Raw genomic sequence first — 26,370 nt, forward strand, 5'->3', positions numbered from 1 at the left:
CACCTGCTTGATATTTGGTACCAAGCTTCAGCTTGGGGTTCTATACCATGTATACCATTTTCAGATCTGTTGCACATCGACTGTTTACTGAATGAATGTATTTACAAAACATATAGGGTGGATTTTGACACTATTTCAAGAAGAAAACTGCTATTTCAAAATGACAGTTTACCAGGATACTATTTGAAATACCTGTGGAGAACACTGCTCCTTACTTGTTTCAGGGTTAATTATTTGTTGAAGTCAACATTCATAATAAGTGTCCTATTCCTTCGATTGCTTGCATTCTGATATAGGTGAGAGTGGGGGTATGCGTAAGTGAGCAGTAGCTCACAGTTGATCATGTTTATTCCTTTTTTTAATCATAAATGTGGTCTACTATGGAATATGTCCTAATAATGAACAAACTACAAAACTTTTGCTGCAATATTGAATTAAAAATAATGTTTAGAAATCCATTTTTAGTTTCCTGCGAATGTAGTAAATGAGGCAAGATTTTTTTTAAATTTATATTTAAAAAAAAATGTAGAGTGCCTAAAACATTTGCACAGTCATATGCAGTATGTGTCCATGCACTTTAAAACATAAAATTGAAAACTGGATTTGGGGTGGGAGTTTAGAGATTTAGAAATAATACACTTATGCTGAACTCACAATTATATGCCCATCATTCAGGAATGTAGCTGCAAGAAAGATGGGTTAAATTCTAGCCCACTGGCAGGTACTACTTAGTTGTAAAACCAAATTTAAGTGACCTGCCATTACTTCTACTACTACTTCCTTATGTTCTGGACTGCCAGGGCAGAATGATGACTTGGACTCGGACTTGTGCATTAACTGCATTCAGACTTGTAAATTGGAGATGAGGACTTGGATTTTTTCTTTATTTTTGTAACACACCATAATAATTTGGCATAAGATATTTATATCTACATTAATTTTTGTACTAATTTTGTGCAAGAGAATGCACATTCACCTGTTCATACGTCATGTTCAGGAACAAACTAACGTAAATGGCACTAAAAGGCTTGGAAAGAATGCCCCTAGGATTGTCCACTTTGCTTATACAGACTTTTCGTGCAGTGGGAAAAAATGCACTGCTGTGTGTTCCATATGTAGAAGAGCTATCGAGGAGACGACGGGGACAGCCTCGAACTTCAATAGTCATTTGGCAATACTACACCTGGAGAAGCAAGTGACACACTACAGTATGTTCATTGTCCTGTTGATAGTGGGGCTTGGTTACTGACCGATGAACTAGCTAGTGTTAACCCTCTCTCATGTTATTTACCCTGTTGATAGTGGGCGGGGCTTGCTGAGCGATGAACAAGTTTTTTGTCTGTAGCCTATTAACTAAAATGGGGCAGTCAAGCAGTAACGTTAGTCCAACACAGTAGCAGGGATGGTTTCACATAAAGGCAGCAGCAGCCACTATCAAATGGTGCGGTTGGAGTCTTGTTCTCGGACTTGACTTGGATCATTAGTGGGCTTGACTCAAAATTTTCTTTAATGACTTGGACTTGACTCGGACTTGAACACTGGGGACTCGAGACTGGAGTCGGACTTGAGGTTTAGTGACTCGACTACAACACTGGTTGAAACATTGTGGCCCACTCACTGAAGCTGTGCTTCATTGAAGATCCACCTTCCTTTTCACTCGGCATTGTTAATACCAGGCTGTAGCACATTTGCCACTGCAGCTGGAGTAACACTCCTGAATTACACTCTGACACACACCAGATACTTTAGTGACAGGCTATCAGGACTCTCTGCCAAAGTGAGCCTCAAGCCACTGAAAGTATCTCAGTGTCTGTTTCTGTATGCATAAGCTACTAAGCTCCTTTGCACTTCACTGCACAGTTGTATCAGTGTTAACAGCACTTGCATTTGGTCTATGAGCAAAGCCAACTTCTCTACTCTGTGCTCCAATGCAGTAAGACGCACAGTCCTGTCCCGCTGAAATGGTCTTCTGCCCACTTCTGTTCCTGACACTGTCATGCTTCAAAGGAGCTTAGCTTCTTCTTACCAGTGAGCTCTGCTGCCATACGTGCTGCTTGTTTCACTTCTCATTCCAGCTATGCAGCAGTAGAGGAAGATGACTAATAGCAAGTGTTTCCATAGGCTGTGAGGGGCACTTTGTGCATTACGAACAGCATTATGATGCAGTAAGGGCAGAGCTCTGTAAGTGCCTGTCACAAATGTTCATTTGTGATGAACATAGATCATGTTCATCATCTAATCCCATCAGGGCTTGGCAGAACACATAGCTCGCCATCCTACCTTGAAATACACAAGAGGTTGGGAAAGTTAACAAAGTTTCAACAACTCATGCATAAGAGGTCATGGATCTTGTTCAGTGGCACAGCTATTTGTAGCAAATTCAAGATTTTGAATTACCATCAAGCATGGCGTACATCAACACACTATATAATTGTGCAAATTTAAGAATAAGAAATTTTGCAAAAAGCTGAATCCACTTCCTCAACTTCTCAACAAGATGAGAATGGAAAATAAGTCAAGCATGACACAGCAGGGACCTCTGATAGGTCACACATGTGGGGTCATGGTCACAAGCAAGCAAAGTGGAAAACTTCACTAGTTCCTGAAGGAACCCTGGTGGCCTGATGGTCTGCAAGGAAAGAAAATTGAAATACAATTCTGACAGTTAATCTTTGACTGTGATTAAACACATAGAACATTTTCAAGACTGTTCATATGCTTTCTTGTTAGACAGCATATCCCTCTGGGCTGAGAATGTAATTGTTTACAATAACATTTACACACATTATATATCGATTACGTACATACTATGCTGAGTAAGGTTGTAACTGAATAACACATTACTTGGATTGAACACATAATGCATCCGAAATGACTACAAATAGGAATTAATACAAGTATTTTTTAAAAAGCATTTAGGGATCCAAAAAAAAATGTTTTCTATCTTTATTGTTGAATTTTAAAGAATAGTCGGCCAAAGTTATGAGAAAGGTTGCCAGGTTGTGGTATAATTCCCAACTATAACTCAAAAACCACAAAAATTAAAATTAAAATAAAAAAATTGGAAACTTTTCTACGCTCATGCATAGGAGATCAACATATTTTCTTGTTTTTCCCCATATCTTTTTGAAGGAAACAAGTTAACAGTGGTTAATAATGGTGCGATTATCCACAGAGAGAGAGAGAGAGAGAGAGAGAGAGAGAGAGAGAGAGAGAGAGATGTGCCCCCCCACACACAAATTCATTTATTTTCTTTTTAATATTGAAAAACTTGTACTTTCAGTTTGTTAATTTGGGAAATATGCTGTTGCTTTGAATATCTTGCTTACATTAGAGAAATTATAGAAAAATATCTACTGTAGTTCCAAAGGAAACCTGTTTCAGGAGTTTACTAAAGTTAATAAAGTTATGTTCTGAAAATTACTATTTGGTTTTACAGACTGTGAATGAAAATTACTTCATTTTTACAGTAGAATACACAAGCAGATACTAATTTTTTGGGGCATTAAACAGGTACAGATACAGAAAAAGTTACTGCCATTGTGGAACATCCCTATTGTGAAGCCTATCGATATATGGCAGGTGTTTTATTATTAAAATGTATATATTATTAAAATTAAAAGATCAAGGACAGAATACAGATATCATCATACCTTCATTTTCACTGTTGTCCACTGCATCACTGACCCGCCGTATCACTGTCACGATGGAAGCTAATTTGAGGTTTAAGCAAACAAATCAGCACCAGACAATAAAGGACTAATTTATTACACTATAGCAGTTTTGTCAAATAGAAAATATAAGCATGTTATGATTCATTTATCTTGTATCACACTAAGAGTATGAAATTTATTTAATCAGGAATTATTTACTTCATCATAAATCATAAGTCAGAAAAAATGGAAACACTTTAAATCTGCGTGTGTTGTATTGTATGGGCATATTTTAGACAACCGTGCTACAATTACTGTTTTTACTGGTTCTGGCCTGCTACACCTGCTTGTTTTTTCCAAAGGAGCATTGCCACTAATCCTCCAGTATTCAGTCAACTATCAATCAGGCCATCCTAATTAAGTGAATAATTAATAACTATTATGTTAAGTTAGGTTTGGGGTTAGGATCCTCTCACCTTACAGACCTCCCTGATTTATTTTGATGCTAATCAAAACTTTTTGCACTTGTAACTCATCTTCTGCTGTTGCTGACATTTTTCCTTGCCACCATCACTTTTGGCTTGCTCATTAGAGACCTACAATGTCTTGCAAAAGTATTCACCCCCCTTGGTGTTTGTCCTGTTTTGTCACATTACAAGTTGAAATTAAAATTGATTTTTTTGGGGGGTTAGCACCATTTGATTTACACAACATGCCTACCACTTTAAAGGTGAAAATTGTGGTTTTATTGTGACACAAACAATAATTAAGATGAAGAGAAAAAAAAACCCAAATCTTGAGTGTGCATAGGTATTCACCCCCCCCCGCCCCCCCAAAAAAAGTCAAGACTTTATAGAGCCATCTTTTGCTGCAGTTACAGCTGCAAGTCTCTTGGGGTATGTCTCTATTAGCTTAGCAAATCTAGCCACTGGGATTTTTGCCCATTCCTCAAGGCAAAACTCTTCCAACTCCTTCAAGTTAGATGGGTTGCGTTGGTGTACAGCAATCTTCAAGTTATGCCACAGATTCTCAATTGGATTGCAGTCCGGGCTTTGACTAGGCCATTCCAAGACATTTAAATGTTTCCCTTTAAACCACTCCAGTGTAGCTTTAGCAGTATGTCATAGGATCATAGTCTGGCTGGAACATGAACCTTCGCCCCAGTCTCAAACCTCTGGCTGACTTAAACAGGTTTTCCTCCAGAATTGCCCTGTATTTAGTGCCATCCATCCTTCCTTAAGTCCTGACCAGCTTTCGTGTCCCTGCAGATGAAAAACATCCCCACAGCATGATGCTGCCACCACCATGCTTCACTGTAGGAATGGTGTTCTCAGGGTGTTGGGTTTGCACCACACATGGCATTTCCCATGATGGCCAAAAAGATCCATTATAATCTCTTTGACCAGAGAATCTTCCATGTCTTTGGGGTGTCTGCCACATGCTGTTGGGCAAACTCCAAATGCGTTTTCTTAAGCAATGGCTTTTTTTCTGGCCACTCTTCCATAAAGCTCCACTCTATGGAGTGTACAGCTTAAAGGTGTTCTATGGACAGATACTCCCATCTCCGCTGTGGATCTTTGCAGCTCCTTCAGTGTTATCTTTGGTGTCTTTGTTGCATCTCTGATTAATGCCCTCCTTGCCTGGTCTGTAAGTTTTGGTGGGCGGCCTTCTCTTGTCAGGTTTGTAGTGGTGCCATATTCTTTCCATTTTGCTATAATGGATTTAATGGAGCTCCGTGGGATATTCAAAGTTTGGGATATTTTTTATAACCCAACCCTGATCCATACTTCTCCACAACTTTGTCTCTGACCTGTTTGGAGGCTCCTTGGTTCTCATGTTGCTTGCTTAATAGTGTTGTAGAGTCAGGGTCCTTCCAGAACAGGTTGATTTATACAGACATCATGTGACAGATCATGTGACACTTTGATTGCACACAGGTAGATCTTAATCAACTAATGATGTGACTTATGAAGTGAATTGGTTGGACCAACTCTTATTTAGGGGTTTCAGACAAAAGGGGGTGAATACTTTTGCAAGACACTGTAAATCTATATCCAGATTTCTGTAAAGTTGCTTTGTGATATTCTCTATTCTTAAAAGCATTGTACAAATCAAATTTAATTGAAGTGTATACGTTCTCAGTTTCATTTGAAGTACTATTGCTGATAAGCAGAACATTTTAGCAGTACACAGTGAAGTTGTTCATTAGAACACCTGTTTGCTTTCTAAATTTAACTGAATTATCGTTGCTGCTGCATGTTGTGACTATGAGCACAGAAATGCCAGGTGGATCCTTATAATTTCACAGTCTTAAGATGTAACTATCCTTAGGAAATATCATCATAAAATGCATGGCATCGTACACAAGGAGTTGGTCATGGCCAATGTGGTGGGAGTGGTGAGAGCTAATATGGGATGGGGTACAGTAGAAGATGCATAGTTGATATGATGAATGTAGCCTCACCGTTGTCATCGCGCAAGTCAGATCTGGCAGAGGGAGCGTCACTTGTACTGCTATCTGAAAAACAAGAGGCCTCTTCCACTGTACTATTGGATTCTACAAGGGAATAGAGCAGAGGTTAGACACACACACACTTTGATGAAATGCTTCAATAGGCCTCTTGTGCATGATGTCACGCATCACGTGATAATTACACCTGGGGGTCAAACAAACAGACACTGTCTTTCGTGTAAGCAAGGCTTAATCTGTCTTCAATATGGTTCATTTTTGCACTGTTTTGGGTTGTTCAAATTGAGAAATAGCCAAAAGGTTCTACCGTCTCCCCACTATCAAGAAAAATGTTAACAAAGGCAAGCAAATGCTTCAAGAACAATGAAGAAATGAGTGACTAAAGAGAATATGAGGAAAGGAGCTTATGCCCAGGTCAGACGGCAGGCTGCAACTAGTTTTCAACTACTTGCGTCTACCTGCGATAACAAAATCACAGGTACATGCAAGACTGGTCTTGCATTGACGCACGACGACGCAGATAACGGCAGAGTGTTTCAGAGGGTCTTTAGTAGAGGCAGGTTTATGCAAGTGGATCACGATCTGTTCGCATTTCAGCTGCGATTTGCTTCCAGTCAGTGCAAATAGCAGGTTGACGCATGTAGAGGCAGGCGCTCGTGCAACGCTTAACCAACCAATTGCAGGTTGAAGCAGGTAGTGGCAGCTAGACACAGGCTGACGCAGGGGAAGACAAGTCTTTAGAGATGGCTGCGATGCATCGCAAGTAGACGCAGACGGAACCTGCAAATAGTTTACAACAACCTGCGAGCAGTCTTATGGCCTTATAGTTTTTAAAGGTTTTCTGCATGCTGCATCAACCTGCATCTAGCTGCACCTGCTTCCGACTGGTTGATTCAGCTTAAAAACTCTGCGTCTTGCAATACGTCTGACCACAATGAAGGATTTGACACAAAATGCCTGCGTCCACCTGTGATCAGACACCACCCGACCGATCGTAGGTCGCAGCATCCATCTTTCTGCCGTCTGACCTGGGCATAAGCCTGAAAACTCCAGAGAAATTCACGATTGTATTTAAAATGTATTTTTAAAAAACAGAAAGTCGGAAGTGAGTATGGAAGAGTTTGCTTAAGAATCTCGTTTTATTTTTTTCTGCTCGCATTCGAGTCAGCTTCTTCATGAAAGTGTTTGATTTTCTTACAGGTGAAGCAGCTGCCTTATTCAACATGGAAAACCCAGATTGGTTTCAAACAACTTGGACATAACTCAGTAAAAAAAAACAACGAGGAGTGACATGCACAATATATCCTGAAAGAACAGAAAAGAATAAGAGCAGAGAGAGCTGGAGCTTTGTTTCTGTTATCAGAGGAACCCAGTCCTGTGCAAAATGTCACCATGGAGTCAGAGTGTAGAAATGAATCCACAGTTTGAGAGTGTTCTACACAAACACACAACTTTACAACAGCTGCACGCACGTGAAATGAAAATAAATCAACTAAGGCAGGAAAAATGATTTCGGATAAAATTGTTACTGTTCGTTACACGCTGATCAACCTGTGTGACTCAGGCCCTGTTTACATTATTTCGAATCAGTGGATCATCAGATTAACGTTTTTAAAACGATTCGCGTACACACAGCAACGCCAATACACGATTCGCGTGCACACAGCAACGCCAATACACGGATACGCTAATCACATGACTAATTAGACGGCACGTCACATGATCCCAGTGCATATCGGGCATGCGCAAGTCACTCACCACTTGCAAGTGGAAGGATGGCAAGCGAACACCTTCTCCAGCAGATAAACACACCTGGCTGTGATGTTCATGTTCTCACTGAGTTTAAGCGCCTGAAGGAGGTTGAAATGTGTAAATAAACCTCAGTGCGGCTCAGCGCTTCCTCCTGCGCTCCAAATCACTCCGCCCTGAACAGCGAGTGCCCTCTGGAGGGTGCGCACTCCGGCCCTGTGCAGCTCACAGAGCGTGCGAGTGAAGCGCACGAGCAGTGATTCGGGACTGAGCCGCTGTGTGTGAGATCCCAATGCCAGCGAATCAGGAAGGTGGATGTCACAGTGACGTTGTCCAATGACGACGTCAGCTAGAGCTCAGCACAGCGTATCCTCGTTCCTCAATGTTTACACAGCACCGGATCAGACACGAACTGGATTGAATACGTGGGCTCTGGCAGATTCCCGTTTCCCGGCGTTTCCCGGCGTTTTAATGTGAACGAACAGTGCATCCGCGAAGAAAACGAGACAGATACGGTCTAATGTAAACGTTGCCTCAGCTGTGCCTTTTCAATAGAGAATAAATGAAGAGGGAACTGAACATTAACTGTTTATTGAAATTATTATTACAAGGGTGATTATAGTTACTATATGACTATAGTTACAACTGGAATGTGCTGATTCTGTCAGTGTTTGCAATTATTATACCATCCACTATTTAAAAAAATTTTTTTTAAAAATCTTACAATATTGTTTGGAAGTCTAGAGCAAGATATTTTGTTATTTTACAAATAATAACACTTCAGAGATTGTTTAAACAATAATAAGCATCACTGTATACACTACCGTTCAAAAGTTTGGGGTCACCCAGACAATTTTGTGTTTTCCATGAAAAGTCACACTTTTATTTACCACCATAAGTTGTAAAATGAATAGAAAACATAGTCAAGACATTTTTCTGGCCATTTTGAGCATTTAATCGACCCCACAAATGTGATGCTCCAGAAACTCAATCTGCTCAAAGGAAGGTCAGTTTTATAGCTTCTCTAAAGAGCTAAACTGTTTTCAGCTGTGCTAACATGATTGTACAAGGGTTTTCTAATCATCCATTAGCCTTCTGAGGCAATGAGCAAACACATTGTACCATTAGAACACTGGAGTGATAGTTGCTGGAAATGGGCCTCTATACACCTATGGAGATATTGCACCAAAAACCAGATATTTGCAGCTAGAATAGTCATTTACCACATTAGCAATGTACTGTATAGAGTGTATTTCTGATTAGTTTAAAGTGATCTTCATTGAAAAGAACAGTGCTTTTCTTTCAAAAATAAGGAAATTTCAAAGTGACCCCAAACTTTTGAACGGTAGTGTAAATGCTAGAGTGTAAATAGCTCTGTAACTACATGTTCTTGGAATTGATGAGACATGGAGGGCCAGGAATACCATCTAGCCCACAGTTCAGGTCGGAGTCCTTTGAGAGTAAATGCTTTGGCTTTCGTAACATTGTGCTCCCAAAAGCTGATGTCGGGAAAAATTCTTTACACAAAGAAGGTTTTCTTGCTTTTGTAGTTTTTTTTAACTGTACTTCCGTGTCAGGACTCTTCAGGAAAAAGAAGGTATATTCCAACATGTAGCTAATGCTAGGCCACAAATCTGCACCGTCACTCCAGTCATTTTGAGGAATTTTGTACAGATCAGAACTGCTAATAAACTCTAATTTCCATGTATATTTATCATTCGCTTCTTTCTGACTAAGACTATCCAAGTAATCCGGGAGTAGAGCTTTTTTAGCTGTAGTTTTCTTCGGATAACAGCAACAGATGCCGGACAGCTTCGCTTGGCTTCAGTATGTGTACAGTATGTAAACAAAGTTCGCTTGTCCCTCAGGTCTAGGATAGTGACGGTTGCTAACGTAAATATGACATCAGTGCAAGGGGTCTATTCTTGGGTTTCAGTCACATGACTTTTACATCCGGTAAAATAGCTGGTGGTCTACCAAACCAAAACGGCTGCCGTAGTGCAAACAACTAGCGATAACTTATCAGAGTACGCTCATAATCTAGAAGCCACTGCTCGCTTTAGATCTATTCAGAAGATTGCTATGTGCAATGGAATCGACCCCTACAGTCTGGGAAAGAAGGATTTGTCATACAATCTCGAAAACTACCCTTCAGTCCAGTTGCCCGACATCTCGAACTATCTGGTGTTGCAGACGTCCTTCTACACCGCAAAACAGATGAAAGCGTGGAAGAGTATGGAGGCTTACAACTTTTTTGCATATGGCTGGGTAAAGGCCCTCGGTATCAAGTCGCTGCTGAATGAATCCTGTATTGTTTTTGCCCGTGTATGTATTTTGTAAGTTTTTCGTTCGCATCTTTACAACAAAGCCCTGCAAGTTGAAGTGTAAACAAACAACAGTTCGCTTGATTCTCACTTGTGTTGGCTCTTATCTCTCAGGTAAATCACTCACAAAGATTATCAGAAACCCCTTAAAGACCTGGATCTTAGTTAAACAAGACGGAGAAGTGATCACGGCGCATTGTAACTGTATGGCTGGGTAAGAATTTTGTTGCAAACTCCATGCATATGGACTTTGTGAGGAACAAAGAAACAGCTGGGGACTTTAGCGCTTCGTGACTCAAAAAAAGTAACGTAAAATAATGACACAGCAAGAAAAGTACTTGGAAAACACGAAGGACAGAGCTGAGAGGGAGATACGAACCTTTCATCAAGTGATCACTGCAAACTCGAGCATGCTTCAACTCGGCTCCCTTCGATTTCAGTGAAAGGTTCAAAAGCCACCTTTCTTGATGTCTTTTTGTGAAATCTTGTGTTTGTTCACCCTTTTTTAATTAGTTCATAGGGAACCCTGAAGAAACTTTTATCAGTTTCACGGTTTGATCGATTCGAACAACCTAAAACAACGCAAGTGTAAGGCATTTTTCATGCAAGCAATGTACCTTCTCCATACAAACACTTTATCAACTGAGCTTTGGTAGACCACCAGCTAAAGTTTTGAATAACTAATAAGGCGGATGTGACGTCACGTGAAACCCAAGAATACCTAGTTATTACTTCACTGCCGTTTGTTTCTGCATATTCTATTTCTTACTTTAAAAAATCGTAATAATATAGCTAAAGCATATCTAGTAATTGCTCTGTTATACCGTTTTCAACATAAGCATGAATTGTCAGTGTTTCATACAGTGGTTAAATCCTTTTCTTTTTGCTGAATTTCTCATGGCACCATGATAGACTGCAGGAGCTTATAACAGTTCCTAAAATCTTGCTCAATACTAAAAAAAAGTTCAGTTATAAAAAACCAGGACCAGACAAGATGACAAAACATGAAATTATAAAGCATGAGTAATCAGATTCTTGATTTGTCTAGGAACCAAAAATTTAAGTAAATGTAATGAATGCACTTGATGTAATTTCACACAATTGTGTGCAAGATTTAACTCTTTCTTCACCTGCTCTTGAAGCAAAGCTTTTTAGTCACCTTTTCATTATCTGTGACAAGTGAGAGTTAAATAAGTGTGTATGGAGTGTACAGTACGTGTTAATGTGATCATCTCTTTACCCCATTTTGTGCTAATTTCCGGTCCATCTGCCCAATACTTTCTATCTTGCCATTTGAAGGCTTGAGCTTCACATTCGTCGTCGTCCTCCTCATCATCATCATCATCCTCCCAAGGAGGTCTGCGGAGGGGGAAGTTGGGCAACAACGAAGGCAGATTTGGAGCAACACTACACACAGCTACCCCTCTTCTGGCTATGCCCAGGTTGTGTGATGTTATCTGAAATGTACCCATTGGAGGTGGGAATGAGACATTGCCAAGACCTGCTGATTTCTCTCCCTGACACCGGGGTGTTGTGTAAGCAGTAGGGCGCACCATGACCTGTGGAGGCCCTCCAGTGCCCTCAGCACCTGCACACATTTCACGCAGGCGATAGCCATTTCCTGTGGAGATACCTGCTGACTCAGCGCTGACCCAGTCCTTGCGTAGAAGCTTCTTATGGAAAACAGCCAGCAGAATGAGAAGCACCAACACCACAAAAAGCAAAACGCCAATGCCAATCACTTCTGCTGGGCCAATGTAGGATGACATCTCGGCCTGTGTTCCCACTACACCTGCTGATGGCTGTCCACAGAACTGGCCCTCAAAGCCAGCTGTGCAATTACAGTAGAATGCACCGAACGTGTTCACACACGTGCCGCCGTTCTCACACTCCTCTCTGTCACACTCGTTCACATCCTCATCGCATCTGTGGTAATTGATATCAGTCAGTCATCTTTCATTTTGTTTGTTGGTTTTTCAATCACATTCTGCAATTTTTGATATAATAACAGCCCAAGATAAAGGGAAATATTTTGTTTTAATTATTCATATTTAAGAGAATTTATAATCATTGGATCTAAGTAATTCATAAGCAGACCATACAGTTCAAAAGCCATCAAGAAGTAATTAAATACGTTAAATTTTAATGATCTTTCATGCAAAAGGCTTGCATAATTCTTAACCATCCAGTGCTTATGCAAAGTAATTCCATTTTGACTTAAATTTTGGAGCAATTTCTGTAAATTAAGTTTAATTTGATAAAAGCAGTTAACTGGCAAATAATTGTATTAGTGCGTTTAATATATTGAACAATCAGAAGTTTTTAAAATGTTCTTTCACTTTAATGGTTTTAAGTTTTATAAGGGTTTTGTCTCATTCATTTTGATTTATATGTGCAACTGTCTGTCTGTAAATTGTTATTTACATTTTATAAGATTGAACACAGCAGTCAAAATTGTGATTAGTGAGTTGGGAGTTGAAAGCTATTTCCTTAGTTCTCTACAGCAATGCTGCCCTCTTATGGAAAAGCTTTTCCTACAAAGCCCACAGTTTGTTATGCTTATTATGGAAGCAATCACAGAACCACGTGACCCTAATTACTGTAACAACCATCAATACTTATAACCAGCCATAATGACATTCTTAATTAAGTACGACCTAATAAGTGTTACATGACTAATCACAAATTAAATACAATGAGGAATTAGAATTGTGCGTGTGTGTGTAAAACAGTATTGTTTGATTAGTAGAAGCTGAGTCTTACATGAGTCCAGTGAAGCCTTTTGGGCAGCCACAAAGAAAAGTGTTGCCCACGGCTTTGCACTCTCCTCTATTCCGACATGGTGTGGGGATACAGGATGAGACCTCCATCTCACAGAACATACCGGTGTATTGTGGTGGGCAACTGCAGGAAAATGCTGTGGGACCATGACCATGATGAACTGTAAGTATGGCCAGCAGTCATATCAGACAGTTATTATAATTAAATACAACCCCAATTCCAAAAAAGTTGGGACCCTGTGTAAAACATAAATAAAAACAGAATGCAATGATTTGCAAATCCTTTTTGACCTATATTCAATAGAATACAATACAAAAGACAAGATATTTAATGTTCAAACTTGTAAACTTTTTTTTTCTTTTTGGTAAATATACACTCAGCCTTACGAGAACCTGGCGACTTGTCCAGGGTGTACCCCGCCTCTCACCCATAGTCAGCTGGGATAGGCTCCAGCTTGCTTGCGACCCTGTAGAGCAGGATAAGCAGCTACAGATAATGGATGGATGGATGGATGGATGGATATACACTCATTCTGAATTTGGTGCCTGCAACACATTCCAAAAATGTTGGGACAGGGGCAACAAAAGACTGGGGAAATTGTGGAATGCTAAAAAAAAAATAATAATCCGTCCATCATCTGTAGCCACTTATCTTGTCCTACAGGGTCGCAGGCAAGCTGGAGCCTATCCCAGCTAACTATGGGCGAAAGGTGGGGTACACCCTGGACAAGTTGCCAGGTCATCAAAGGGCTGACACATAGACACAGACAACCATTCACACTCACATTCACACCTATGGTCAATTTAGAGCCACCAATTAGCATAACCTGCATGCCTTTGGACTGTGGGGGAAGCCAGAGCACCCAGAGGAAACCCATGTGGACACGGGGAGAACATGCAAACTCCACACAGAAAGGCCCTCGTCGGCCACTGGGCTCGAACCCAGGACCTTCTTGCTGTGAGGCGACAGTGCTAACCACTACACCACCGTGCCACCCCCCTCAAAAAAAAAATAAATAAATAAAATAAAAAACATTCTATAGGTAAACAGGTTAACTGGTAATTGGAAAGCCTTAGTCATTCACAAGCAAGGATGGGGCAAGGTTCACCACCTTGTGAAAAACTGTGTAGGCAAATAGTTTAAGAATAGTTCCAACAGTTTAATAACTGTTCTTGGTGAACACGGTTCGCCACTGCTTCTGCCATGCAAAGAGAAAGCCATATAGCAACAACATCCAGAAATACTGCTGAATTCTCTTGTTCCAAGCCACATTTGAACCCTAACAATTCCACATTTCAAATCGTTTTTGGAAATCATCGACGTTGTGTCCTGCATGTGAAAGAGAAAAAGGGCCATCCAGATTTTTACCAGCACAGAGTTCAAAAGCCGACACCTATGATGGTCTGGGGGTGTATCACAACAATGTGGCTTCATAATAAAAGAGTGCAGGTGCTAAACTGGCCTGCCTGTCTCCCATTGAAAATGTGTGGCACATTATGAAGCACAAAATACAAAAATGGAGACCACAGACTGTTGAGCAACTAAAGTCATGTATCAAGTCAGTATTGGAAAGAATTTCACATTCAAACCTCCAACAATTAGTGCCCTCAATTCCCCAACCTTTAATGAGTGCTACTAAAAGAATAGGTGATGCAACACATGCCCCTGTCCCAATGGTTTTGGAACATGTTACAGGCATCAATTTCAGAACGAGTGTATATTTTTCAAAAACGATAACATTTCAGTTTGAACATTAAATATCTTGTCTATGTATGTATTCAACTGAATATACAGTACCAGTCAAAAAGTTGGACACACTTCATTCACAGGTTTTTTCCTTATTTTTATTCATTAAAATACAGGAACAGTAGGACAAAATAACACCTGAAATGCTTCATCACTTGATGTATTCAATCCCTAAACGTATTTTAAGTGTTGTGAGCAGGAAAAGAAATGTTACAAAGTGGTAAATGCTTTACAACCCCAACTTTTTTTAAAATGTGTTGCAAGAATCAAAGTTGAAATGTTTATTTTTTGGGGGAAAAAACCCAATAAAATTCATGAGGTAAAACATCAAATAATGTGCTGTTGTATTGTTTTGAATGCAATACAGGTCATCTCATCTCATCATCTCTAGCCGCTTTATCCTGTTCTACAGGGTCGCAGGCAAGCTGGAGCCTATCCCAGCTGACTACGGGCAAAAGGCGGGGTACACCCTGGACAAGTCGCCAGGTCATCACAGGGCTGACACATAGACACAGACAATCATTCACACTCACGGTCAGTTTAGAGTCACCAGTTAACCTAACCTGCATGTCTTTGGACTGTGGGGGAAACCGGAGCACCCGGAGGAAACCCACACGGACACGGGGAGAACATGCAAACTCCACACAGAAAGGCCCTCGCCGGCCACGGGGCTTGAACCCGGATCTTCTTTCTGTGAGGCGACAGCGCTAACCACTACACCACCGTGCCGCCCCCAATACAGGTAAAAGATTTTTAAATAATAATCATTTTCCATTTTAATTTCAATTTCAACATACTGTCCCAACTTTTTTTCTGATTTGGGGTTGTCGATTATTAAACAGGCCACAAGCAGTTAGATTAATTTATACACATCTTTAAATAAGTTGGTTAAGATATAAAGGTTGTTGTAAGATTCCAGATTGTACTTTCCAAGCTTTAAATACCAATTGAAATGCCACTGGTTCTAATTTGTTAATAAATTTTAAATGTTATCATTGAGGAATTGCTCAATAATCAACAAATGGATTTTCAGTTTTTGGGTTTTCATTGCTAGAGATTTTCTTTTAATAATTTATAGACATTATCGCAAACCTGTAAAAGTCCCTTTTTTTTGTCCAATATCCTGCACAAAATTAGAGCCTATTAAATCATGTTTTGTTTCTCACCAAAGCTCTTAAAGGAAATGGACATCGTCTTTGCTTTAATCCACTACTACCAAACATAAATCTTAAAAGCTAAAACCTTTCAGAGATATTTAATGACACATTTATCTACACATTTTACCTCCGGATGGCAGACTATTGCAGGTGGCACCGTTCTGGCATGACACCCCCAGGCAGGGGTTAGGATAGAGCACGCAGCCCATCTTCACCTCACGGATGGTTGTCAACTCCCCATGGCGGTTCCTCTTACTCTGTAGTGGCAGCTCATTGCCATTCAGTGTTACAGCACTCAGGCAGCCCTGGAAACCATTATATGACTGGGAGTGCCTGTGTGCACCTCTCTGTAGCACCTGGGCCCCAAAAAACAGTGAAGCATTGGTGCCAGGTGGCCAGAGATGAATAGGGACCTGGGCAGCATGCCAGCGCTCCACATAGCTGTCATCCAGCGAGAGCAGCGTGTAGTTGTAAGTCAGTTCCAAGGCCACAGTATGCCATGCACCATCATTTATGGGATGCCCAGAGATGCCCAGCACATCCAGGCTGTTGGTACAATCCAACTGGAACCAGAGGCGCCCTTCCTCAATCTGAATTCACAGTATGATGGAGCATAAGTGACACAGAATAGCTGAGTATGCACTGCAGAATGCACATTTAAAGAACTAATCCAGGTGGTAGTATGACAAATCAAAAGAATAGCTCATCTCATCTCATTATCTCTAGCCGCTTTATCCTTCTACAGGGTCGCAGGCAAGCTGGAGCCTATCCCAGCTGACTATGGGCGAAAGGCAGGGTACACCCTGAACAAGTCGCCAGGTCATCACAGGGCTGACACATAGACACAGACAACCATTCACACTCACACCTACGGTCAATTTAGAGTCACCAGTTAACCTAACCTGCATGTCTTTGGACTGTGGGGGAAACCGGAGCACCCGGAGGAAACCCACGCGGACACGGGGAGAACATGCAAACTCCGCACAGAAAGGCCCTCGCCGGCCATGGGGCTCAAACCCAGGACCTTCTTGCTGTGAGGCGACAGCGCTAACCACTACACCACCGTGCCGCCCCAAAAGAATAGCTGATCCTGAATTTACTTCCAATGCAATATTGATTTGTCCAGATGTTTTCAAATAGAATCTGACTTTGTCCAAATTGTACTAAACATAATTGGTTGGACATTTGTGGTCAATAATTTCCAAAAAAATGTTTAAAATAATTTTGGTGGCTTACATTTTTGTGCAAAATACAGAGAGGTAGAATGTGCGCTTGTGTGTACATGTATGAAAGCATATTCCAGTGGGGTCCTATGTATAGTATCTAGTGACGTCTGGTAAAAAAAAGACCTCCTGAAACTATGAAGGCACTGAAGACTTGTCTTCGATTTTGCAGCTTCCAAAAATGATACAGAGGTTTAAGTTTACATCTGAATTTAAGCATAACATTAATATAAATAGTATAAGGTAATAGAAATGAACAGTAAATAATATTTGCGTGTGTGTGTGTACCTTTAGCATGTGGCAGAGCTCAGCATGTCTATACATTATGACTCCTCTGTTCTGCAGGGTTCTGATCTTCAAGCCAATCTTCATATCCGGATCCTTACTGCTAGTTGTTACTTTGTACTTAATATAGCTGTTTCCTGAAAAACTCAAAGATGTCTGACCTGCAGGACCATTAGAAAACACAAACATGTCTCAGAAAAACAGAAACACACACACGCACAGTACTACAACCCTAATTCCAAAAAAGTTGTGACGCTGTGTAAAATGTAAATAAAAACAGAATGAGATCATTTGCAAATCATAGAAACCCTATATTTCATTTAAAATAGTACAAAGACAACATATCAAATGTTAAAACTGAGAAATTTTATATATATTTTTTGAAAAATATATGCTCATTTTGAATTTGATGTCAGCAACACGTTTCAAAAAAGTTGGGACAGGGCCATGTTTACCACTGTATTGCATCACCTCTACTTTTAACACACTCTGTAAACGTTTGGGGACTGGGGAGACCAGTTGCTGTAGTTTTGAAAGAGAAATGTTGTCCCATTAGTGCCTGATATACAATTTCAGTTGCTTAACAGTTCGGGGTCTCCTTTGTCATATTTTGCGCTTCATCATGTGCCAAATGTTTTGAATGGGAGACAGGTCTGGACTGCAGGCAGGCCAGTTTAGCACCTGGACTCTTTTACTACAAAGCCATGAAGTTTTAATATGTGCAGAAAACGGTTTGGCATTGTCTTGCTGAAAGAAGGAAGGCCTTCCTTGAAAAAGATTTTGTCTGGATGGCAGCATATTGCTCATGTATATATCATTCAGCATTAATGATGCCTTCCCAGATGTACAGTGGTGCTGGAAAGTTTGTGAACCCTTTAGAATTTTCTATATTTCTGCATAAATATGACCTAAAACATTATCAGATTTTCACACAAGTCCTAAAAGTAGATAAAGAGAACACAGTTAAACAAATGAGACAAAAATATTATACTTGGTCATTTATTTATTGAGGAAAATGATCCAATATTACCTATCTGTGAGTGGCAAAAGTATGTGAAGCTTTGCTTTCAGTATCTGGTGTGACCCCCTTGTGCAGCAATAACTGCAACTAAACGTTTACGGTAACTGTTGATCAGTCCTGCACACCGGCTTGGAGGAATTTTAGCCCATTCCTCCGTACAGAATAGCTTCAACTCTGGGATGTTGGTGGGTTTCCTCACATGAACTACTCGCTTCAGGTCCTTCCACAGCATTTCGATTGGATTAAGGTCAGGACTTTGACTTGGCCATTCCAAAACATTCACTTTATTCTTCTTTAACCATTCTTTGGTAGAACGACTTGTGTGTTTAGGGTCGTTGTCTTGCTGTATGACCCACTTTCTCTTGAGATTCAGGTCATGAACAGATGTCCTGACATTTTCCTTTAGAATTCACTGGTCTAATTCAGAATTCGTTATTCCATCAATGATGGCAAGCCGTCTTGGCCCAGATGCAGCAAAACAGGCCCAAACCATGATACTACCACCATGTTTCTCAGATGGGATAAGGTTCTTATGCTGGAAAGCAGTGTTTTCCTTTCTCCAAACATAACGCTTCTCATTTAAACCAAAAAGTTATATTTTGGTCTCATCCGTCCACAAAACATTTTTCCAATAACCTTCTGGCTTGTCCATGTGATCTTTAGCAAACTGCAGACAAGCAGCAATGTTCTTTTTGGAGAGCAGTGGCTTTCTCCTTGCAACCCTGCCATGCACACCATTGTTGTTCAGTGTTCTCCTGATGGTGGACTCATGAACATTAACATTAGCCAATGTGAGAGAGGCCTTCAGTTGCTTAGAAGTTACCCTGGGGTCCTTTGTGACCTCGCCGACTATTACACGCCTTGCTTTTGGAGTGATCTTTGTTGGTTGACCACTCCTGGAGATGGTAACATCTCATCTCATCTCATTATCTCTAGCCACTTTATCCTGTTCTACAGGGTCGCAGGCAAGCTGGAGCCTATCCCAGCTGACTACAGGCGAAAGGCGGGGTACACCCTGGACAAGTCGCCAGGTCATCACAGGGCCGACACATAAACACAGACAACCATTCACACTCACATCTACGGTCAATTTAGAGTCACCAGTTAACCTAACCTGCATGTCTTTGGACTGTGGGGGAAACCAGAGCACCCGGAGGAAACCCATGCGGACACGGGGAGAACATGCAAACTCCACACAGAAAGGCCCTCGCCGGCCACGGGGCTCGAACCCGGACCTTCTTGCTGTGAGGTGACAGCACTAACCACTACACCACCGTGCCGCTGTTTTAGGTCATATTTATATATAAATATCCACCATGCTGCCAGGAGGGTAACAATGGTCTGGAAATTCTTCCATTTGTACACAATCTGTCTGGCTGTGGCTTGGTGGAGTCCAAACTCTTTAGAGATGGTTTTGTCACCTTTTCCTGTCTAATGAGCATCAACAACACTTTTTCTGAGGTCCTCAGAAATCTCCTTTGTTCATGCCATGATACACTTCCACAAACATGTGTTATGAAGATCAGACTTTGATAGAGCCCTGTTCTTTAAATAAAACAGGGTGCCCACTCACACCTGATTGTCATCCCATTGATTGGAAACACCTGACTCTAATTTCACCTTCAAATTAACTGCTAATCCTTGAGGTTCACATACTTTTGCCATGCACAGATATGTAATATTGAATCATTTTCCTCAATAAATAAATGACCAAGTATAATATTTTTTGTCTCATTTGTTTAACTGGGTTCTCTTTATCTACTTTTAGGACTTGTGTGAAAATCTGATGATGTTTTAGGTCAAATTTATGCAGAAATATAGAAAATTTTAAAGGGTTCACAAAGTTTCAATCACCACTGTACAAGCTACCCATGTCGTTGCACTAATGCACCCTCATACCATTATAGCTGTTGGCTTTTGAACTCTGCACTGATAACAAGCCAGATGGTCCCTCTCCTCTTTAGCCTGGAGGAGGTGGTGCCCATGATTTCTAAAAAGAATTTCTATTTTTGATTTGTCAGACCTCAGGACAATTTCCCACATCGCCTCAGTCCACCATAAAAGAGCTCGGGCCCAGAGAAGGTGGCAGTGCTTCTCGATATCATTTATATATGGTTTTGACTTGTATTTGTGGATGCATTAATGAACTGTTTTCACAGACGATGGTTTTCTGAAGTGTTCCTGAACCCATACAGTGATTTCCACTACAGACACGTGTCTGCTTTTAATGCAGTGTTGCCTGAGGGCCTGAAGATCACAGGCATCCAATATCAGTTTTCAGCCTTGTCTCTTGCATTCAGAGATTTCTCCAGATTCTCTGAATCTGTTAATGATATTATGTACCATAGATGATGTGATCCCCAAATTCTTTGCAATGTTAGAGTGAGGAACGTTATTCTTAAATTGTTGCACTGGTTGCCCACACAGTCTTTCACAGAGTGGTGAACCCCTGCCCATCTTTACTTCTGAGAGACTCCGCCTCTCTGGGATGCTCTTTTTATACCCAATCATGTTACTGACCTGTTGACAATTAACCAAATAAGGGTTTTTTAGCATTACACAACTTTTTCAGTCTTTTGTTGCCCCTGTCCCCAACTTTTCTGAAACGTGTTGCTGACATCAAATTCAAAATGAGCATACACTACCGTTCAAAAGTTTGGGGTCACTTTGAAATTTCCTTATTTTTGAAAGAAAAGCACTGTTCTTTTCAATGAAGATCACTTTAAACTAATCAGAAATACACTCTATACTTTGCTAATGTGGTAAATAACTATTCTAGCTTCAAATGTCTGGTTTTTTGTGCAATATCTACATAGGTGTATAGAGGCCCATTTCCAGCAACTATCACTCCAGTGTTCTAATGGTACAATATGTTTGCTCATTGCCTCAGAAGGCTAATGGATGATTAGAAAACCCTTGTACAATCATGTTAGCACAGCTAAAAACAGTTGAGCTCTTTAGAGAAGCTATAAAACTGACCTTCCTTTGAGCAGATTGAGTTTCTGGAGCATCATATTTGTGGGGTCGATTAAATGCTCAAAATGGCCAGAAAAATGTCAACTATATTTTCTATTCATTTTACAACTTATGGTGGTAAATAAAAGTGTGACTTTTCATGGAAAACACAAAATTGTCTGGGTGACCCCAAACTTTTGAACGGTAGTGTATATTTTTCAAAAAACAATAAAATTTGTCAGTTTCAACATCTGATATGTTGTCTTTGTACTCTTTTCAATGAAATATAGGGAGTCCATGATTCGCAAATTCTCACATTCTGTTTTTATTTACAGTTTACACAGCGTCCTAACTTTTTTGGAATTGGGGTTGTACATACTGCACAATGCCAAATAACTTATGTACATAACTCTATGACTGACCAAATTCCAAAGCCATGGAATTAATATGTAACTGGTCCTCATCTTTGCTGCCTCCAGCCTCCACTCTTCTGGGAATGCTTTCCACTAAATATGTTGTATGTTGCTTGGGGATTTGTGCCCGTTTAGCCACAAGAGCATTACGGAGGTTGGGCACTGATGTAGAGCGAAGAAGCCTGGCATGCAGTTGACTTTCCAATGCATCACAAAGGTGTTCATTGGGGTTGAGGTCAGGGCTATGTGCAGGCCATGTGAATTCTTCCAAACCAGCCTTGATAAATCATGTGTTTATGGACCTCGATTTATGCACAGGGCATTATCATGCTGGAACATGTTTGGGCCTCTTAGTTCCAGTGAAGGGAATCATAATGCAATAGCATACAGTTGTGGTCAGAAGTTTACATACAGTGACATGAATGTCATCTTGGATATAAATGTCATGGCAATATTTGGGCTTTCAGTAATTTCTATGAACTGTTCTTTTTCTGTGCCAGAATGACTGTACAGCATACATCTTTAATAAAAAAAAAAACACTAGAATTCGGTGCACAAGTTTTAATTTTCTTTGGGTTTTCTGAAATCAACGCAGGGTCAAAATTATACATACAGTGTTGAAAATTTACATACGCTCACTTAGATTATTAATTCAGAGGTGCTGAAACTTCCAAAATGTCTCTTATCTTGCCAAGGCCGAGGTCTCTTAACTTCCTTTTAGTGATCATGATTGACTACAGCAGGTAGCTTCTCTGTGCCTTCATAAAAAGGGTTTGTTTACAGCACTCATTGGATTGACCAACACACAGTAAAATGGGAAAGTCCAAGGAGCTCAGTGCAGATATGAGAAAGAGGACTGCAGATGTACACAACTCAGGAATGTCTCTTGGAGCAAATTCCAAGATCAGTTCAAACAACTGTATCCAAGTTATTGTGAGGCGTAGTCACTTTGCCAAGCCACTTTGCTTCAAGAAATCCCAAACTGTCATCCTCAGCTGAAAAGAAATTGGTTTGAATGGTCAAGAACAACCCAGGAACTACCATGGCACAGCCCTGCCATGAACTGGAAACTGATGGATCACTGTTGACAGTTCAGATCACCATGGACTAAGAGGCTGCTATCCAAGAAATAACCCCCTGCTCCAAAATTGACACCTTCAAGCTTAACTAAAGTTTGAAGCTGACCACACGGACACAGAAAAAAGCCTTCAGGAGGATAGCTGTATGGTCAGATGAGACAAAGATTGAGTTGTTTGGCCACAATGACCACCATGTACAGAGGAACACTGTACCAGCTGGTGGTGGTGGTAGGATGATTCATGCTCTGGGGCTGTTTTGCTGCCAGTGGAACTGGTTCATTGCACAAAGTGGATGGAATAATGAAGGAGGAGGACTACCTCAGAATTCTTCAGCATAAACCATCAGAAACTTGAACACGACTTGGGACTTGGGAGTTACAACAGGACAATGAACCCAAACACACATCAGAGCTGGTTGTGGAGGATAAAGCAGGCTAACATTAAGCTTAAAACAAGTCCTGACTTCAACTCTATTGAAAATATATGGACCGTGCTTATAAGTTGAGTCCATGCTTTTTTTTGAGAAAAAAAAATTGAACTCTACCAATTCTACCATGCAGAGTTGTGAAATATCCAACTAGAATTCTGCCAGAAGCTTGTTCATGGTAAACAAAAATGTTTGGTCAAGGTGAATCTTGCGAAGAGACATTTTACCCAAATATTAGGTGTGCTGTATGTATACTTTTGACCCTGTGTTGAGTTTAGAAAACCCAATGAAAATTAAAACTTGTGCACCAAATTCTAGTGTTTTTGTAAGATGTACACTCTACATTCTGCCACAGAAAAAGCACAGTTCAAAGAAATTACTGAAAGCCCAAATATTGCCATGACATTCATATCCAAGCTGACATTCATGTCACTGTATGTAAACTTCTGACCACAACTGTATGAAGACTTTGTAGAAAATTATGTGGCTCCAACTTTATTGAAAAAGTATTTAATTTTAAATAACTAAACCTGTTAAATTTTAGATCACTTATTTTATCTGGGTAAAATTGCTAAACCTAGGTTAAAACTAACAATAATATGACTAAAATTGTAATGTACTGTATTATATAACAACCAAAACTAATAATGAAAGACTGAGCGTGTTCTAACCTGCACACTGGTGGAGAGTTTCAGGCAGGCACTGGCAAGCAGAGGGAACTGTTGAGGCACTACGTACACATTGCATGTCAGGAGGACAGGCCTGGCCTTCACAAAGCTCTGCAGATTTTGAACATATCCCACCTGCTTGAGAGAGAGAGAGAACACAGTATATTTTGGTCATGAGCTATGTAACACAACAAATAAACAGCTCAGATGAGATTTCACTGAATTGATAAGAAGACTGCACAGCTGAAACGCTGTGCAAAAGGCCTGGTGAAAATTTTTAGAAGATGTGTAACATTTTTACGAAGGCAAACACAAAAGTTTTCATGCCACATAAATTAAATAATTACATTAAGAACTTGGTAACACTTGAACCCTGCATTATGTTACAGACATCATACAACTGTCATGCTTAATGTAATATGCTGTTATGAGTGGTCATAACAGTTTATGTCACATATAATAGTGTTATGTTACCATTGTCATGACAGGTTATGTCAGATACTAACTTTTGCTTTTTATTCTCTAGTTGCTATATATTGTATAACAAGCTTCATGAAAGTTCCTCTATAACAACTGAAAGAATGCACCATGAAAATCCCAAGTGTCGTATTCTTTTTATGACAGTTTATGTTTAATATTTTTTTAACCACCAGATTGTGCTTGCTGTGTTGTAGTGGTTAGCGCTGTCGCCTCACAGCAAGAAGGTCCGGGTTCGAGCCCCGTGGCCAGCGAGGGCCTTTCTATGCGGAGTTTGCATGTTCTCCCCGTGTCCGCGTGGGTTTCCTCCGGGTGCTCCGGTTTCCCCCACAGTCCAAAGACATGCAGGTTAAGTTAACTGGTGACTCTAAATTGACCGTAGGTGTGAATGTGAGTGTGAATGGTTGTCTGTGTCTATGTGTCAGCCCTGTGATGACCTGGCGACTTGTCCAGGGTGTACCCCGCCTTTCGCCCGTAGTCAGCTGGGATAGGCTCCAGCTTGCCTGCGACCCTGTAGAACAGGATAAAGCGGCTAGAGATGATGAGATGTCCTACGTCAACAAAAATATCTTGTGCTCATTTCAAATTTTAGAGGGTTACAGGGTGTACTCTACGTGTTGTAGGGTTTCTGACCGGATCTGAAAATTTTGTTTCCTATGCCTAACATATGACTGGCACAATCACAAGTAGTAGTTTTGAATTTTCATTAAAAAAAAAATTTGATTTGGTCAAACCTGCTGCCATTAGAAAACCTATTCCCTGGGTAGTAAGGGAATAGGATGATTCCTATTACCTTACTTGATTCTTGTTGATTGGTGGATGATTGTTCTACCAGTCAACAGAAGTGGGTTACTTATTTACTTATTTAGTACACTTGGTTAAAGCGTTAAAGAGAAATAGATAAATTGTGGATCCAGTGCCTATCCTGGGGTGGCACGGTAGTGTTGTGGTTAGCACTGTCGCTTCACAGTAAGAAGGTTCTGGGTTCGAACCCAGTGGCTTGTGGGGGTCTTTCTGTGTGGAGTTTGCATGTTACAGTATCTACGTGGGTTTGCTCCGGTTTCCCCCAAAGACATGCAGGTTAAGTTAATTGGTGGCTCTAAATTGACCATGAGTGTGAATGGTTGTTTTTCTCTATGTGTCAGCCCTGTGATGACCTGGCGACTTGTCCACGGTGTACCCCACCTCTTGCTCATAGTCAGCTGGGATCGGCTCCAGCTTGCCTGCGACCCTGCACAGGATAAGTGGCTACAGATAATGGATGGATTCACAACAGAAAAAGACATGAGGCATGGCTTTGTCTGTATAATGATGCAGGGTTCAAAAATGATTTACTGAAAATCTTTGTGTCTGTTCATTTGTGATTAGGTTTTAGAATGCCTCGAACCAGACCTACCTGAGCAGGTGCAGGTCTCAGTGCGCCGGAAACCTGGCAAGACAAAGCTCACTTTAGAGGTACCATAGGTGATCAAGTCAACAGGTTCCAGCTTCAGGCTAAGCTCACACACACCGTCACCACAGTCCAATTCTCCTGAGCAGCTCTGATCGAGCACTTCCACCAACGGCAGTCTTCCTCCTAGCTTTCCCCGCAGTTCACCCAGCCTCAGTGCCAGCTCCCCAGGCCCCAGATACCCTCCCTCCTGTGCCTCCACTACCAAAAGCACCTCCAACTGGGAAGACTGTGCCACTGACTGCACCCCTATAATGTGCATAGGCTCTGGGGTCTGTGCCACTCCGGCCCCAACCAGTGCATTCTGGAGCATTCTCTTCAACTGTCTTACGTATATACCCACAAAGTCCTTAGGAGAGAGGTCCTGAAAGCGCAGCATGACAGCATTCTGCACCATGTCCTCTGTGGCCACCTTCACCTGCACATTTACACCCACTGTTTCAGAGAAATGTCCATCACTGACCGTGGCATTAATGAAGTACCTGGAAACAT

At 40.8% G+C, this 26,370-nt stretch overlaps 1 protein-coding gene across 1 annotated transcript in view; it reads right to left on the reverse strand.

Moving 5' to 3' along the window:
- LOC132873821 (protocadherin Fat 3) overlaps nucleotides 1–26,370 on the reverse strand; it is a gene marked incomplete at its 3' end in the record, with an annotated part of 161,173 nt that overhangs the window by 15,027 nt on the left and 119,776 nt on the right. Inside the window, exons 20-27 of the mRNA XM_060909620.1 lie at nucleotides 25,825–26,360; nucleotides 23,955–24,086; nucleotides 17,392–17,549; nucleotides 16,008–16,470; nucleotides 12,960–13,113; nucleotides 11,437–12,122; nucleotides 6,118–6,210; nucleotides 3,654–3,713 (exon numbers count right to left, since the gene is read on the reverse strand). Coding sequence (XP_060765603.1) covers nucleotides 3,654–3,713; nucleotides 6,118–6,210; nucleotides 11,437–12,122; nucleotides 12,960–13,113; nucleotides 16,008–16,470; nucleotides 17,392–17,549; nucleotides 23,955–24,086; nucleotides 25,825–26,360 — 2,282 coding nt within the window. The remainder of the gene's footprint in view (nucleotides 1–3,653; nucleotides 3,714–6,117; nucleotides 6,211–11,436; nucleotides 12,123–12,959; nucleotides 13,114–16,007; nucleotides 16,471–17,391; nucleotides 17,550–23,954; nucleotides 24,087–25,824; nucleotides 26,361–26,370) is intronic.

Source organism: Neoarius graeffei, chromosome 25 (genome assembly GCF_027579695.1).
Source record: "Neoarius graeffei isolate fNeoGra1 chromosome 25, fNeoGra1.pri, whole genome shotgun sequence".
In the NCBI taxonomy this organism is placed as follows: Eukaryota; Metazoa; Chordata; class Actinopteri; order Siluriformes; family Ariidae; genus Neoarius; species Neoarius graeffei.